Raw genomic sequence first — 16,923 nt, forward strand, 5'->3', positions numbered from 1 at the left:
CCTGGGCGGTAATATTTACTATAATTAAAATTTTAGAGATAAATGGACTGCGAACCAGCAAAAGGTCTCATCCTATTTTCTCTATTTTCTCTGTCTTTCTTTAGTTCAACAGCCCATAAAAAGGGATCAGTGATGCGAATGTGCAAACTGAACATTTGAGGTATGACCAGCAGAAACTGCAGGGATCCTCACCTTGACAGAGATATAAAAAAGATGAGCTTTAGGGCAGTATATTTAAGCATACATGTGCATTGTATGAAATCATATAGTTTGTTTAAATCAAATATCAAGTACAGAATCCTCGTGTCTCTCGATGGTTGGATAGGCCACGGTAGCAGTTATAATAAGTGTGATATTTCTATATGAGGCTCAGTCAAGGTGACTCTGGGACTTGCTCTCAGCAGAGAGCTAGCAGCAAGTCCGCAAGTAATGAATAATCACACACCATCAGCATGTGGAGACACACACCTGTTTTAATAATCCCTTGCTTCACACACACACACACACACACACACACACACACACACACACACACACACACACACTCACATTTTAAGATAACAGTAACTGCTCAGTTGTCTTCGCATCTCTCTCGCAAAGCATTTGAAAGAGCACATCTATTACCTGTCTTTTATTCGTTCCTCAAAGCCTTCAACATAATCCACAGCGCTGTCCATGAATAATAACTGCCGACACAAGCTTGTTGATGTGTCGCAACTGATGTGTGACACTCTGCATGCATCCATTCTTGCGAGAGACGCGCCATATTTTATCATCAGCATTATGAGAAAGAAGAGAGCACACTCTGTGCTCAGTGTCACATAGGCAAAATTGAGAATTTACTTTGTCTTTTAAATGTCACAGACTTTGACTGGGCTTTATCATCTTTGGGTAGAAATTGGATTGAGTGAAGAAAGCTACAAACATAATTGGCTATGAAATTAGGCCAGTTATCAAATACAGAAATCCAAAGTCATGGACTATAATTGATCATTTCTAAAACATAAATGGGGCACAACAATAAGTGTTCTGGGTGACCTAGTTTTGCCAAATAGTTCAGATTATTACTTGACCTGTCATGTTTTTTTTTTTTTTTTTTTTTTTTTTTTTTTTTTTGTACAAATATTTTTCATAATTTTCAATCCATACTAACTGATGCTTCTAAGACAAGCAATTTCACCCTTGTAATTTCAACAAAATTATTGTATGTTAACCAGCTAGACAATGTTACCTTGGTAACATATTTACATCATCTAAATTAACGAAGCAATGTTCAGAGAAAAAAAAAATCAATAAATTTAAGCTTATGGAGCGATTGGGCAGAGAACTGGCCTGTAATGCTCTCAGGCCAGCCAGTCCCGAGCCATCAGAGGGTTTGTGTTGTACTCCTGATCTGTTTTGTTGGAATATGCATGTTTTGTTGGAGTTGGACCAGTTTGATGAGGACTTGAAGAAGGACATGGTTTTTGCAGAGACTGTACCTCCAATATATATATAAGTGTGAACACACAGAAAAAAAAAGTGATTTTGTCCAATTTCAATAACTCATGTCCTGCTGAACACCATACACAACATACACAAATATATGTGACCTCCTTAAGGCTCAAATGCCACATTTAACATCAAAGCAGCTGAAGACAGCACTACACTCGTATATTGGCATGGAATTGACAGAAAACAGCCTTGTACCGAACGTAGCATGTCACTTCAAGGCCTGGCAATTAGAATACAAATGAACCAGGGATGAGGCAGAGGGGGAATAGATCAGCACTAATGGCTGAAGAAAAAGATCGATTTCCTCTGGGTGGATGGAGCAAGAACTGGACTCTTTCCACAACAGAAATGCTCACCAAGAGCAAAACATCACTCAAAACTTCACGTCACCGATGATGTACAAAGTGTGTGTGTGTGTGTGTGTATCTTTTCATTCCCTTGACAGGAGCGTGATGAAGAGAGACTATAGTGCACAGGTTCATGAATGACCTTCATAAATATGTAAGCTTCATCTCAAGAGCCCAAGAGACTAAGGGACAACATAAAAGATCCAAAAGACCAGTACATCAGGCAGCATGAGTTGGCGAAGCCAACATCTGTCACAAGATAAAGAAGGAACATTTTAGTGTCCTAAGAGAGAGCGTTGCAATATGTTTTGTATATGTGCAATAGGACACCTCTTGACAAACAAAAAAACAACATGCACTATTACTCTAATAAGAGACTAATGATTCAAGAAGACACCCAAACTGGTGCACTTTTCTGACTGTACTGAGACACCAGTTGTCATTAAATGCAGGGTAACACCTTTGATGCACAGGGAGGAAGACATTCCACAATGTGTCTGTTCATTGCAAATTTTCTGGGAAATCAGACTTCTGTGGTTTGTGGTCTTGCCCTATATATTGACGGATGCTTGTATTATGTGTCACCTTACTGAACCACTGGGTGTCACCATTTTCAGATAAGCAATATTTAGTGCTACCTAGGATAAAACTGAATGGAACAAGAGAATGGACCATTTCGTTTATGTGACGCTCTCTCTCACACACACATAGATGGTAAATAATTGCAATTATCAGATAAATTGTCAAAAAAAATTGCCACATAATTTAGATATTTATCATTTACAAATTAACAATTAAAAAGTTGAAAATCTATAGGCCTATGCATTGCCTATCAGATAATTATCTGTTCAATCCAAGATCAGTTGGATTAGACCTAAATCCTAATCAGACTGTAGCTAATGAGAACATATGAATTGCAAATGAAAATTTGTATGTTAATGCAGTTATAAAAGGCAATTACTTCAAAGTCAACTCAGAATTTATCCTAAATCTATCCTATTTTATTAATACACGCTTCCTAATCTTCTTGTGATTTGCATTTTTTTAAACTGCAATCAAATTGTAATGACTTTCTCAGCATCTAAAACATTTTTTTCGCAACACCACCCATTTTACCCTCGTCAATCTTTTATGATCGATCAATTCTGCGTGGATTAAATTAAGCACCGCCCTGTTTTCGCATTAATATCTACTTCTATATCACATAAGTTAACTGAAATAAAATGGGTTGAAAACATGTCTACATGTAGCCTAGGTAATAAAAACTGTGTAGGCCATCAAAATCAATTAAAAATAAACTTTAGTTTAGAATATTTTTAAGATTTATACAACGACTTTAAAACAATCACTATAGCCTACTTGTGAAAACTACCATCTCAATAACACAATTCTAGCAGTACCCTGAATGATCTATTCATAAGCACTGGTCATGCTAGGGTTTCCGGTTAAAACAGCAAACAGAGCAGGTAACTCCGCGACGATCTCCAGGTAAGCGCGTTTTTTTTTCGCGCAGATAGTGCTTGAAACGCGACGCATCATAAACAAACATACAGAAAATTGTTTGGTGTTTCCAATTGGCGTCATTTAATGTCAGACCTTTGGACTAGACGCTTCTTATCGCTGCAGGTGTCCCACTGGATGGGAGCGGCGAGGTCACACACACACTCCCCAGCTGAACTACAAGCTCCGCGATCAGAGTAGCAATGAGAGGAGAGACCACTCCTCCGAGCGGAGGGCAAAAGTCCGGGCTGAACGAGCAGTGCACCTGCAACGCCATTCGCAATGACAACCTGATATGGTCGGGATTACTGTGCGAGACTTACATTAAACTTGACGTCTCTTCTAGCTGAGCGCGTTTCCCCTCACCGACGGACCGGCTGTGTATAGGCTATTTCTTGCTGTATAGGCTACATTTGTGGCTGATAGTTCGGGATGGTGTGCTGCCTGCCACCGCATCGCAGGTAAGAACGGAAGCGTTTTGATGGACGCCCTCGTACTCTTTTGGGTTTGAATAGAAATGTATTTGTTATATATTAGACAGATAAGAGGATCCACACCTTGATAGAACAACGCAGGACACTTTGTACTGGAGTTTTAGGACTTTCACTTCTGGAAAATCGTCTCCACATGTGCAAAAGGACATTTTGTAAACAAATTCATGAAGGGTTGATATTCAAATCTGTTTATAGCATCTATACACATAAAATGTTTATTTATGAAAAATTGTTAATTACTGCACATAAAATAGCAAAAATTATTTTTTTATGTGACAGGGAATCATATTGCCTAATAAATTAACCTATATCGCACAAGCAAGAGTGCTGTAGGCTACTCAATATGGGCATGTTGTGCTGATATTACTACAGTTAGGACTGAGATTGGAGTGTTTAATATAGGCAAAATTTGGCCACTTTGTTCACACATGTTTTTTTTCTGTCAAGGAAAATAGTTCCCAATTTCATGTCACCCAGATGCCTCTAAAAACAGTAAAGCATCCTAGAGATATTATACAGAATATCAGTTTATCAGTCCTAAACATTACTTTAGGACTGTAATTAACTGTTCACCCTGGAAATATGGACTTAAACACACAAAATATATTATCCTGATAAATGAAATGTAAATGAATAATCACCGCCGGTGCTTTCAACAGTGTTCATGATTTAAAAAAAAGTGCTGTATATACTGCATCAGCTTTATCAGATAAACTATTATTAATTATTAAACTTATCGGCTATAGGCTAATTAATAATGCATTTTAATACATTTTTAACATTATAATCTAATTACTTGAGAACATTTGTGAGTAATACTAATGAACAACATTCATATAGATTTATTTCCTGGTGCAGGTCACACACTTTAGGCTAGTCATTTTGCAGTTATGTAAGCAAACATACAGTACATTTCTTTTCTTTTCTTTTCTTTTCTTTTCTTTTCTTTTCTTTCACATCTTATAAAAGTAATTAATTGATTATTTTAGACAAATATGCAAACTACAACTTTAGTTTCAGAAGTGTGGAGTGTCATTCTCACATGCTGCCATTTCTGATGTTATTTCTGAGCTGACCGAAATAAATCTTCACTAATGTGTTCTGAGTTGTGTAGAAGAACACCAGAAACTGGCGGGCAACATATATAATCGAAAACTATTTTGTCCAGTATTAGAAATTTGGATTAACAGAAAGATCAGATAATGCTTATTGTGGACATAGTGTCCATTTTAAGAACATTGTGCTTTAAAGAGTAACTAAATCGAGTCAAGTGAGAGCAAAATACTAAAGAGGAGAGGCAGAACTGTAACAGTTCTACATAACAGCCTAGGAAAGAAAGGTAATGTCTCCCATCTGTATAGTTAAAATTGTTCTGTATCATAAAATAAAAGTGAAGCAAATTATTTTAATGCTGTAGGTGCCCTTTCTATGCAGAGTGTGAACAGTGCTTTACAGTGACAGGGTAATAGTTTAGGGAGAAAAAGATAGTAATTAATCATGGTTATTCTCTTTCTACCATTTAACCATTGTTAATGTGATGTATCAGCTACACTGGAGGTGTTGACCAAATGTCATGTCATGGATAGAAAATAAAATGACATTTTTATTGTTTTATTGTGACTTGATTGTTGAGCATGCACATACAATGACATATTATAGCCATCCGGTAAAAGACAAAATAGGACAAAGAAAGTAGCACAAACAAACATGTCAAATAATTCTAGAAAAAGTACCAAATGTTCCACCATATTACCTTGGCATTCTTTTAAGTATCAAGGGATGTCATGTAAATACAATGGCAGATGAATAGGCATATGTGCTTTCAGTTCCATCATGGTAACACCATCTGATATCATTACTAGTTTACCAGTCCATTTTTTTTTTTAAATAAAGGATGAACATCCATATTTGGAGTTAAAATAGAGATTTTTTGACATGTATCTGCAGAGAAAGAAAGGAATCTCAAAGTTATGCTTCCAGATGCCAAGCAAACCAACATGCTCTAGGCTCCTTCCTCATCATCCTTTCCTCAGAGATCGTACAGATCTTTAAAAACGACAGGTGCATGACAGCACTCAGCAACATCCAAACATCCCGAGAGTGTATATTCCAGAATATTCTGTGAAACACACACAGAGACAGCCAGTGAGAATGAAACCATGCCCCTAAAGAGTGAAAGAGTAGGTCCAGGTGTCTTAACCGGGCTGGTGTCTATGTCACAGATGGAGGTCAGGTCACAGAGTGGAGCTCAGTGGCCAAGTTGAATAGTTGCCCTTTTTGTATTGCATTATGGATTATGCTCACATTTTTACCGTCCTAGAGGCCAGAACTGAACATTATGGATGCTGTCACTGTTTTGAGAATGAAAGGGAGAGAGGTAGGCGGGAAGAGAGGTGAATGTTTTTCCTTTTGTCAGCAGTGTGGAGCTGGGTGGACGGGCCTGTTAATTGGTGATTTAATTAGTGCTTAATATTGCAGCTGTGCCCAAAACAGGAAAATCAAGCACCAAACAGCAGTGAATACAGAACCTTACCAGACAAAATAGCACCATTAAGGCTGGAATACACACTTATGATTTGAAAACACTATGAATTGCTGACTTTGTAAATGATTACAGTGAAAAACGTTTAAGGATTACACACTACCAGACTTTCACGTTGTGTTGAATTGAAATTATGCAGAAACATGCACCTTGTTGCTTGGAGATGGATGACAAATGAAAACAATGTGTTATAAAATTGGCTCAAAATATGAAACAAGTATGATATCCTCTGACTGGATGGAATCACAGTCTGAAGCTAAAGTTTGCATTTTCTGTAAAATCTGTCAACGTTTAGCTGGAATATGATTTTTGCACAGATTATTGCCCTAATTTGCAGTCCAGAAGAGTCAATGCTTGTTGCTTAAAGTTAGAGCCAGTCTGCAGATTTTAGCCAGTCGGAGTTGACAGATTTCGCATAAAATAGTGGTGTATGATGGGCACAGACTTGATATCCTCCACTCGGAGGATATCAAACATGTTTGATATTTTGAGCCGGTTTGGGGGTTGAGCCGAGGCGCATGTTTCTGTGTGAGTTGAAAGTCTGAGTGTGTGATCCTCAGTTGTTTAGTCTATGATGCACAGTTTTTCTGTATAACCTTTTACAAAGTCGCTAGTGTACTGTATGATGCCCAGTGTTTTAAAATCTTTTCCAATTTTAAAAGTTGTGTACTGTATTCAAGACTTTAGACTACCCAAAATCTGCATACTGGCACTGACTTGTCCAAACTGCAAATTGGGGCAAAAATCGTGTATTATATTCCAGTCTTTATTGAGAAATATGACTCATGTTGTTTCTACGCTATGACACACCCATAAAAGCCATAACAGGTCTATTGTTGTTGAGTTAATCATACATAAAGAACATTGAGATTTTGTGCAGAGTAAGATTGAGCAACAAGTCTTTATAATGTCATTTTGTGTTCTGTTTCCTACGAACGTGGCGGTAAGCTGCAGTGAAGGGTTGGAATGAAGGAGTGTCCTTCAGGGAAAGTGTACTGATGGAAAAAGAGGATGTAATGACCCTACTGAGTCTTGAAGTGAAATGATGGAATAAGGTACATGGCATATGTTAACTTTTATGATGAAAAGAAAGAGCACTGGGAGCTGTGCTTTTCAAAAAGGCTATCCCTCCCCAGCCACCAGAACAGCAGTGCAACATAAAAAAAGAGACAGATAAGATACTGAAGTTGAGTCGGAAACAGAGAAATAGTGAGGATTTCTCAGTTAAAATAAGAGATTAGGGGTGAAGAATCAAGGGTGGTTTATACAGCTTTAAAGGCAGGGTCTAGGCCAGCTGCTGTTTGCGGTTTGTTCCTGAGGTTATGCCTGACAGTAACTTGAGCCATGTGTGCAGGCTGATAAAATGTGGATTAAGCAAGAAGGAGAGAGGGGCTGCAAGAAGCATAACATTAACAACTCACTCTTAGCCCTCCAGACCCCAAATCTTATACCAAATATTTTGTGATTCATTCCCTCCTTTTCAGGTATGGAACAACATAACTTTTTTAATACTAATGAGTGAAATTAAAGGCGTTGTTGGCGTTGGTCAGAGAGAGTTTGTTGTCTTCACCTGACTGACCATGGTCAATCAGTGTTTGTTGGTGTCTGTTGGGGCAGTGTGAACATGACAGTTATTTCATAAAATTTTAAATCCAACTACCAACTTTGTTGTTTGTCTGTGCGGTGTGAATTGGCCTTTAGAGTTCTTTGAACATATTTGTGTTAGCTGAAAGTATGGATATTCAGATGCAGCTAACATTTAAAACTGGGCGTTTTAAACATTCTGAGAACATTCAGAAGTATAATTTTCAAAACTTAATGGGAATGTTATTTTAACATATTTTTGTTAGCTGGGTATATAGTAGGGAAGTATGCTTATTCGGATGGAGCTAACATTTCTCTCACTTAATCCAACATCTTGGATTTATTTTTTCACTGAACTTGTTGCAGTGTATTATGGGATTGATAACTCCGTGAAGGACACATGCAGTGTTGACTTGGAATGTGGTTTATTTGATGTATCTTAGAAGACAACATAATTAAATTCCCTTCTTTTTGGAACGACCAAAAAATGGTTCTGTGCACTTACTGTATGAGGCCTGAAAATAGTGCTTCCATAGGAGCTAATATATAGTGAGCTTTCAATGGATAAAGTTAGCAGACATGGCTACAGAAAAAAAAGCAAAAAAAATTCATGAAGGTTTTTTGGACATTTTCCATCCAGTTCCACCTTGTCGCAAAGATTGTTCTGTTATCCCCATATGGAAAAGGCAAGTTCCACCCCTGCTCAGATCTTCACAGCAGTTTCCTCCCTTAACAATCAAAAGCAATTAGCTTTTGATGAATTAGACATACTGCATATCCTTTACACATCCCCTTCCCATCAAGCTGGCATTCTTTGCTTCTTTTGTCTCCACACAGATAGTGACCTGTTTCCTCCTGGCCTGGAGAAGGACACGGAGACTTGCTCCATTGTTTTTGCCTAGCAACCAGGCAGAGAAGAGTATGCTAGACAAGGCATCAGCTGTTGTATGGTGACCGGAGACAAGACAAGAGCCTGCTTTATGAACGCTTCTTTAGCAGATACATCAGAGACTTGCAGTCAGAGATACAACAGTGTACCGCTTGACTAGAGAATGAATAGTGCGCTTGGCCTGCCACAATGCTCAGCATTCACACCTGTCGGGAGAGATGTCGTTTGCTCTAAATCTTCAAGAAAACCACCAAACTTCAATAGCCAACAGCAACATGAGCCAAGAAAGAGAAGGAGGAACACTGTCAGGAGGCTACTAAAGTTGAAAACCTCTGTCCTGGTTTGTGGATCACTCATGCACTGACAGCTAGGGACATTTTGCCTATGAAATAACCTCAGAGAGACCTTGCAGGCAAATTGACTGTGGACTATTTTTTTAAATTGAGGGCTAAGTTGGACGGCTGTCCAGCCCCAAGGCCACTACACTGACAGATCAGCCATTTAGAAGTTTTTTCCATCGATACCTTGTCAGCCTAAAGGAATCTGACTAATAATAATTAAACTAACAATTGCATCTTTCACACTCTCAGTTTTCTGGTCGGCCTGGTTGTGTTCATGCGGCCAATCTTATAAATATACTCTGGACTGCACCTGTCAGTGACATCACAAAACTAAAGAAGAAAACTTTCCAAGGAGCCGCTGCAAATCAAAACCGAAAGTCAGTATATTATTAGAAATGATTTTTTTAAAGTACAAGCTAAGGTGAAGGACAAAAATAATAAGCAAGTCCCAACCCTGAGGTGATTCGAGGTGAGGAAATATTCCTTGCTGTCCTTTCTCTCCCCGCACTCTGTTGGGGAAATGACTGAAAGCGAACGCGCCAGTGAATGATAAACTGCCACATTCTCATCGCAGATCCTTTATTATTCTTTAGGGTGAGTACACTTCTACTGTAACATAAGGCACTCATCCAAGATGACGTTCATATTTTGATAAAAGATTCAAAAGACTGAGTCTACTTAGGATTGAAGAGCTCTCATGCCAGGTGCGCAGGTTAGATTGCCATATGTCTATAACAACAGGGAATGCAGACATAGTACAAAAAACATAGAAATTGTACAAATTCAGTGCTGTGTTTGATGTCAATTTTGCCTTCTGGGCAGCAGTAAAAGAAACATTAACAATTATTATTAATTATTTTAGGAATAGCACCGAAATTTTGACTTTCAAAAACTTCAAAACTCCATAAAAGCATGATAAAGTGGTCCATTTGACTATATTCAGAGTCTTCCTATTTCCAATGACTATAACTTTGTGTGTAAAACAGACCAACATTTAAATTGTTACTCACTGATAATCTTCTCCTTGGAATGAATCTGTGAGTTGAACTCAAGAAGTGGATGAATTTGATTAATGAACAAATCATTCAGACTGGTTTTGTGAACTGGATCAACATATTCTTTGAAAAGATCTTGACTCAAAAGAATGATTCATTCACGTTTCAAGAAGAGCCAAGACAGGATTTTCAGTTGAATTAATCTTTGGTCTGTTTTTCACACATAAGATTTAGACACAATATAACACACGGGTCTTATCTACCACTTTCATTATGGTTATTTCATTTTTTTTTTTTAAGCTTGAAAGTCCCCATTTATAATGGTTTTGAAAAAAGTGACTATTCTTATTCTTTTTTTAATTCCAAACAAGGATCCATATTGATTTGGAATGACCTGAGACCTTTACCTACCTTAAAGAATTTTCATTTTAGGCGATTTATCTCTGACAATCATTGTAATCTTAGAATGGACTTGGTGTTTTTGTTTTCATGGACTTTCTTGTTTTACTTTCCCCTCTTCATGCCTCACCTCAGTCACAGGGAAGCAGTATGTCAGTGATATGAGACTCCACAGGGACTTAATTATCAAAGCTTCACAAACGTACATGTACACAACCCCTACGGCTTCACATGTGGGAGGAGACTGACTTTGAACAAACAGTACAGAATAATGACACTGGTCCTGGATAAAGAGAAATAGAGTTCGTCTTGGTCCGTGATTATAATGTATGCAATGTAGTTTGCTGGTGCAGCAGTGCGGGCTGTGAAGGCAAAGCCACTTAAGGGATTGTAAAGACAAGCTGTCTGTCCTGCAACCTTGAGGGTCACTGGGACCACAGAGACAGGCCATTTGTAAAGGAATTAAGGTTTGAGCCCCTGAGCAGGAGGGAAATTGTCTTCTCTAACTACTTTAAATCTTTATTCTCTCTCTACATCCTCATGGTCGTCCCCAGGCACATGAACAGGCTTTAGACTAAACACAAGAGTTTAAATTAAACCTGGTTTTCATTGTTTGATTACATCATAAATTGATTTTAAGAAAATCTTTATAAATAAAGCTGCGTTTTAATCATTAAGCAGCTTGGTCTGACTCCAGAATGGTGTTTTGAAACCCCACTCTGAATAATTTACATAATTTTTGCAAAATTTTGTAAAAGTTTGCATATTTTGGGGAGTGGGGATAAGGATGTGCAGATTAACATACCTCATTTCCCTTTTTCTGTCTGGTGCTTTTGATTGCATGTGACCCCTCAGATTTCCAAGTGGCAAGTGGAACTAGTTTTAGAAGGAACTTAAACATTTTTTATCTTTGATAATGATTTCAGTCCAGTTGAGTCACAGATGATTTGTTTTGAATCGAAAAATCTGTACTAAAAAAATAGGGAAAAGAATGTAATAATGCTAAAGTAAAAACCTGTTAATTGGTTAAATATAATTGAATGCAGTACAAATTATTAATTTATTCATTCGGTCAGGGACTATTTTTTTCCAGCGGAAAGAAGGCTTTTAATGATTTTACTTACATATTTTTTGGCTTTAATATTTGTATTAAAATATATGTATATACTTGTGTGTGTGTGTGTGTGTATATATATTTGCATTACTCCGCTTCGCGTCGTGCCGAACCACGCCCTTTAGCCGTGACTTATTCACGATACAGCACTGCCTCTCGTGCCTTATTGCTTTTTTATATATATATATATATATATATATATATATAAATATAAATATAAATAAAAACTTTTTTTTTTTTTTTGATATGTGCTTCCATGATGGCATTTTGACAACCTTTAATTTTATCATGTGCCCTTCTACTTTACTACTAGATTTTTTTTTTTTAATGGTGGTTATCAGTATGTATTTTAAGGTAGAAATTCAGATTTTTATGTTCAAGTAGGTTGGTTTATTACAGCATATCAATGATAATGAAATATTCAGTTATGAACTGTGAAATATACAGGCCAAAATGAATTTACATAATGCCTGAAACATTGTCACTGTGAATTTCTTATTGTGAATTGAACAGGATTTTTTTCATGTTTTGTCAACTGTACACGTGGCATCTTCTTACCTAATTTCCAACTTGTTTTCTCCAGGAACTCTAGCCAGGTGTCCTTTCACAGTTGGGACCTGTCCTGAGCACCATTAGCAGCAAACATCATGTCAGAGCTGGAGGACTATTCTCCTCCGAGGGGCCACCCCCATCCTGACCCGGCTCGCATCCAACAGAACCTCCTGGAGGAGCAAGTGGAGCTCTGGTGGTTCAATGAGCCACGCAAATCCTTATTATGCTACTGCGCCTCAGTGGCCTTGATCTTAGGCTGCGGCCTGGGTGGCGTAGGCCTCCTTTCCACCACCACCAGTCTTTCCAGCGAGTGGCGGCTGGGCGCCGGAACCACTCTTTGCCTTCTCGCTCTGGCCGTCCTCCTCAAGCAGTTGCTGAGCTCCGCTGTCCAGGACATGAACTGCGTGCGCAGCAGGCGCCGGATCAACATGCTAAAAAGCGGCGGTTTATCTGATGTCCTCATCATGTTGATCACAGGAATCTCTCTGCTCATCTGTGGAGCTGTGCTCCTAGACGTGGCCTTGGCCTACCACATGCCTAAACCCGGCAAGGCGCTGAATGACATGTTTATATCGGGGGTGGTGATGCTGGTGGGTGGGAGTTTCACAGTGTTAGTGGTCAGCGTTTATGCCGCTGTAGTTTTTCTCTTAGAGAGGACAGGGCCGGGACAGAGACGGTGGGAGAGGACAGTGGGGATCTTCAGCATTTCAGGCCAGATGCATGCAAGAAGAGAGACTGCTTCGAGTCTGGCTCATCTGATATAACCGTGGCTACAAAATAAATACGCCATTCTTTTACTGAACAGGAACTAAAATGCTCTCAAAGAAACTTTGCACTTATTAAACTAAGTCACAAATCACATGTGACATTTACAATTGCATTTCACAAATAAACTGAATTACATTTTGGCTCAAGGTTTCAGACATTAAACCTTTGAGGGTTTAAGCACAAACATTCATCTTTTATATGCTTCACTCCAATAAAGTACAGTTAAAAGTACTGAAAAAGCACAAAAACAATCTAAAGTTTGATCTTTAATGAAATGATTTTAGGTAAAACATGCTGCTTTCTTTTCAATGCTATTGGACGACTACATGATTATGTGCGTGTATCCGTGATGGCTTCATTTATGCGGGCAAAGGTGAGCATACCAGTGATTGTCCATCTGGAGATGTCTTCAGCTTTTCAGCGGCTCTGATATGTGTGTGTGTGTGTGTGTGTGTGTGTGTGTGTTTGTGTGCGTGAATCGACCAGCTGTCATTTTGCATGCCTGTGATTTTACACTACAACCTGTGCAGGCGAAGATATGGATCAAATAAAAGATCAGAATGTCAATCTGGAGGATGTGAGCACAGTTTTCTTATCCTTTTTTAATTTTTCCACCAACAAAAAAAGGGCTATTTTGATTGTAGAAATACACTGAAGTTGATTTACACTTTGATGCAAATTATTGGTATTTTGTTCTGAAGGGCTTATGAAAAACATTAACATGCAGATGGAGATAAACAGATGGTAGGTTGTAGCCATTTAGTGGAAATCTATTTCAATTTGTACGCATAATAAAACATTCAGGCTCTGCTGTCTTGACAACTTTGGAGAAATACTTCAGAAAAGCTTGCAGCAACATTAAACTTCAGACACACCTAAGCCACATTTATACGAATGTCAGTATATTTATAACCAAAATATCAAACCAAATGGTATTTAAAAATATCTCAAGCACACTTTTCAAACAAAGCAATTAGAAAAAGGGTTTTATAATTTTTTTAAAAAAGATTAAAAAAAGAAGTAGTATTGTGAAACTCACGTTAGTATTATGTCTGTATAGTAAATGTAATGAGCTACATCGGTGGTTATTCTGCTAGGACACCTGGGGCCTATACCATGATGGTAGTTAAACAAACTCAGGGTTACAGGATTAGTTTTGAGTTGACAAAACCAAACCAATCCAACCAGGATTTGTTGGTACCGTGATGCTGATCATCAACTTTCCCTGTCAACTCAGGCTTTGATCCTGAGTTTAGGTGTGACATCAGTAGCGAACAGCCAATCACATGCTGAGAAAGAGTGAAACTGCGATTCATTTCTCGCGAGAGAAGCAGCGCGATTCACTTCTCTCTTCTGCAGAATATTACGAGATTGAAAAATATTCAGAATTTAAACAAATTTACACAGCAAGAAGAAAATAGCTGTCTATGAAACACAACAACTAAACAAAAGGTCTTGGTATATCAGTGCAAGTAAAAGTTGTGAAGTTAGTTTATACAGTTGATAAAGGTATAGAGAGAATTGAACATTTAAGCTCACATGTAGTCATTTTATTGCTTTATTTATTGATTCTAAAGCATATTTATATTACCTTTTATATATTTATTCCTTTACACTGTGCGTAATAATAATTGCTAAACTAAAGTTGTACATGTGTGATCGATTAATATTACATAATATATAAATCATACAAAATTTTTTATTCTAAATAAGCGTTACTAAATGCCAGACGGTTTTGTCTTTAAAAATCTTTGTAGTGCATGTGTAAAATCTTTGTAGTGACCTTTAATTTGCAGTAGAAACAGGTGGAGTGACTTTATCGCATTAGATATGTGTCACTTTGCTCACAGCTGATTGGTCCAAGTTCGGTTTGCAACCTCTAACGAGGAACATAACCTGCCCTGGACCAGGTTACCTGTGGAGCGTTAGTTACTATGGTGATGAACACTGCTAAAAGCCAAACCACTTTCATGGTGCCTAAAACCCAGGGTTGGCGCAAACTAAACTGAAACATACCTGGCTAGTAGCCACCTAAACCGGCTTCATGGTATAGGCTGATACTGCCCCTGCTGCCTCACATGCTATCGGAATTATCGTAAATACCAGTTTCCTATTCTGAAATTGGACATGAACGCACTCTCAAGTCGTATTTACCACTGGTAAACTCAGAGAGAATTTTGATACCCGAGTTTTTTCTGAGTTGTGCATGCCATTATTTTATTAACATAAGTTTTTTATAAATTAAAGAACAGCTACATCGCCTTGTGTACATCTTGTTGAAAGTAGTGCATATTTACATTTATGAATAACCACTTGAAGAATGTTGTACGTTTTATACACGACACATATATACGTTTTACCCCTCCTTGAACTGCCACCTTATCGTGGTGAAGGGGTTTGAGTACCCGAACGATCCTAGGAGCTATGTTGTCTGGGGCTATATGCCCCTGGTAGGGTCTCCCAAGGCAAACAGGTCCTAGGTGACGGGTCAGACTAAGAGCGGTTCAGAAGCCCAATATGATGCAAGAAAAATCAAGGAACGAGACGCCGCCTGGCATGGCGCAGCCGGGGCCTCACCCTGGAGCCAGGCCCGGGGCTCACATGCGAGCGCCTGGTGGCCGGGCCTCCCCCCATGGGGCCCGGCCGGGCTCAGTCCGAATGAGTGACGTGGGACCGCCATCCCGTGGGCTCAACACCTGCACGAGGAACCGAAAATTTGACTGAAATTCCAGAATCGTTAGTAAGCTGATCTAGATGGTGCAGTGAATGTTTATATGGTTGTCAACTAATGTGACACAAATTTTTATTAAACATTAAATATTGTCAATACATTTTGGCTTTACAGTTTTTCTCAGTCGCTTTGGTGCATTTCTCAGATCAGAAATGAAATTCTCAAAACTACTTGTTCAACCTCCACATCATTAAGTCACTTGTGCACATCATAAAAGCAGTTTCTTATTCTTTTGAACAAGTTGCGATTGCTTTGGTGCATTCATGCAATTGATTATGTACAATTGTCTGCAGTTTCCTACATTATCAGTTGCTAATGCCATGTTGCTCAAAATGTATTAAATAGTTCTCTGTGCAATAGTCTTACCCCTCAAAACATCTAGTCATTAGTTCATCGTATAAATCATTAAATGCAAAATGGTTGATCTAGTTGTCATAGACTGTCAAGCATATTTTCTACACATTTCTATTAGACTTTTTGTAAATGTGCCATGAATTGATGAATTATGCAGGCGATTCTTGACTTTCACAAATGAAGAGAATGTAGATCAAGCAATGAGAAACCAGTTCTCTGAAATAGCTCAAAGTTGCATCTAATGAACCTTCAATTGGCAAGCATATACTGTATACAGTGCTGCATGCAAAAGCAAAGTTCTGCCTATGGGGTCTTTCCTGTGTTTGCCTTTCTAATGTTGTATTTTCGCCTTTGTGCCCCTATTTCTTTTTCTTTTCTATATCACAATAATATTGTAATGTTTTGTTTTTTTGTCAGACCACTAGTAAAGTTGTAACTGTGAATCCTATCCAGTCTCTTTCAATCAATAACTCACGTACAGTAGTGTGTAAATTTGTACTTTTGAAATGGATATATGGCATACAGAAGAAGCGCAGCTTTGTACATTTCAATACAGTAACTGTCATCCAAACCGTTGCCATAGTTTACATCAGGTAATAGTAACAGAGCAGTATTTTATTGACAGCATGACTAAGCATTTTGACTGTCTTATCCGTACACAATGACACAAGGACTTGTCATTCTGATGACACTGACATGTTCATTGACACAGATATTTACTTTTGATAGATGAACTAAAGATTTTGAGCAAGAGACTGGCTTTTGCAGGTAATCCATGGTGTTTTGCTATTTGTACGAATTGTTTTGAGAAATGCACTT

At 38.2% G+C, this 16,923-nt stretch overlaps 1 protein-coding gene across 4 annotated transcripts; it reads left to right on the plus strand.

Annotated features, from left to right (window-relative positions):
• Positions 1-3,277: 3,277 nt before the first annotated feature.
• tmem125a (transmembrane protein 125a) lies at positions 3,278-13,599 on the plus strand. Of its 4 annotated transcripts, none has more exons than XM_079884071.1 (3): positions 3,530-3,802; positions 8,799-9,785; positions 12,283-13,599. In XM_079884071.1, exon 3 carries the CDS (start codon positions 12,347-12,349, stop codon positions 13,013-13,015), a length of 669 nt encoding a protein of 222 aa, XP_079740197.1. In that variant the 5' UTR covers positions 3,530-3,802; positions 8,799-9,785; positions 12,283-12,346; the 3' UTR covers positions 13,016-13,599. The 4 variants fall into 4 exon arrangements, with proteins under 4 accessions (XP_079740199.1, XP_079740197.1, XP_079740198.1 ...); XM_079884072.1 differs by lacking the exon at positions 3,530-3,802 and adding an exon at positions 7,730-7,861; XM_079884073.1 differs by lacking the exon at positions 8,799-9,785 and having other exon boundaries at positions 3,278-3,802; positions 12,283-13,593.
• Positions 13,600-16,923: the final 3,324 nt, after the last annotated feature.

Source organism: Squalius cephalus (genome assembly GCF_949319135.1).
Source record: "Squalius cephalus genome assembly, chromosome: 10".
NCBI lineage: Eukaryota > Metazoa > Chordata > Actinopteri > Cypriniformes > Leuciscidae > Squalius > Squalius cephalus.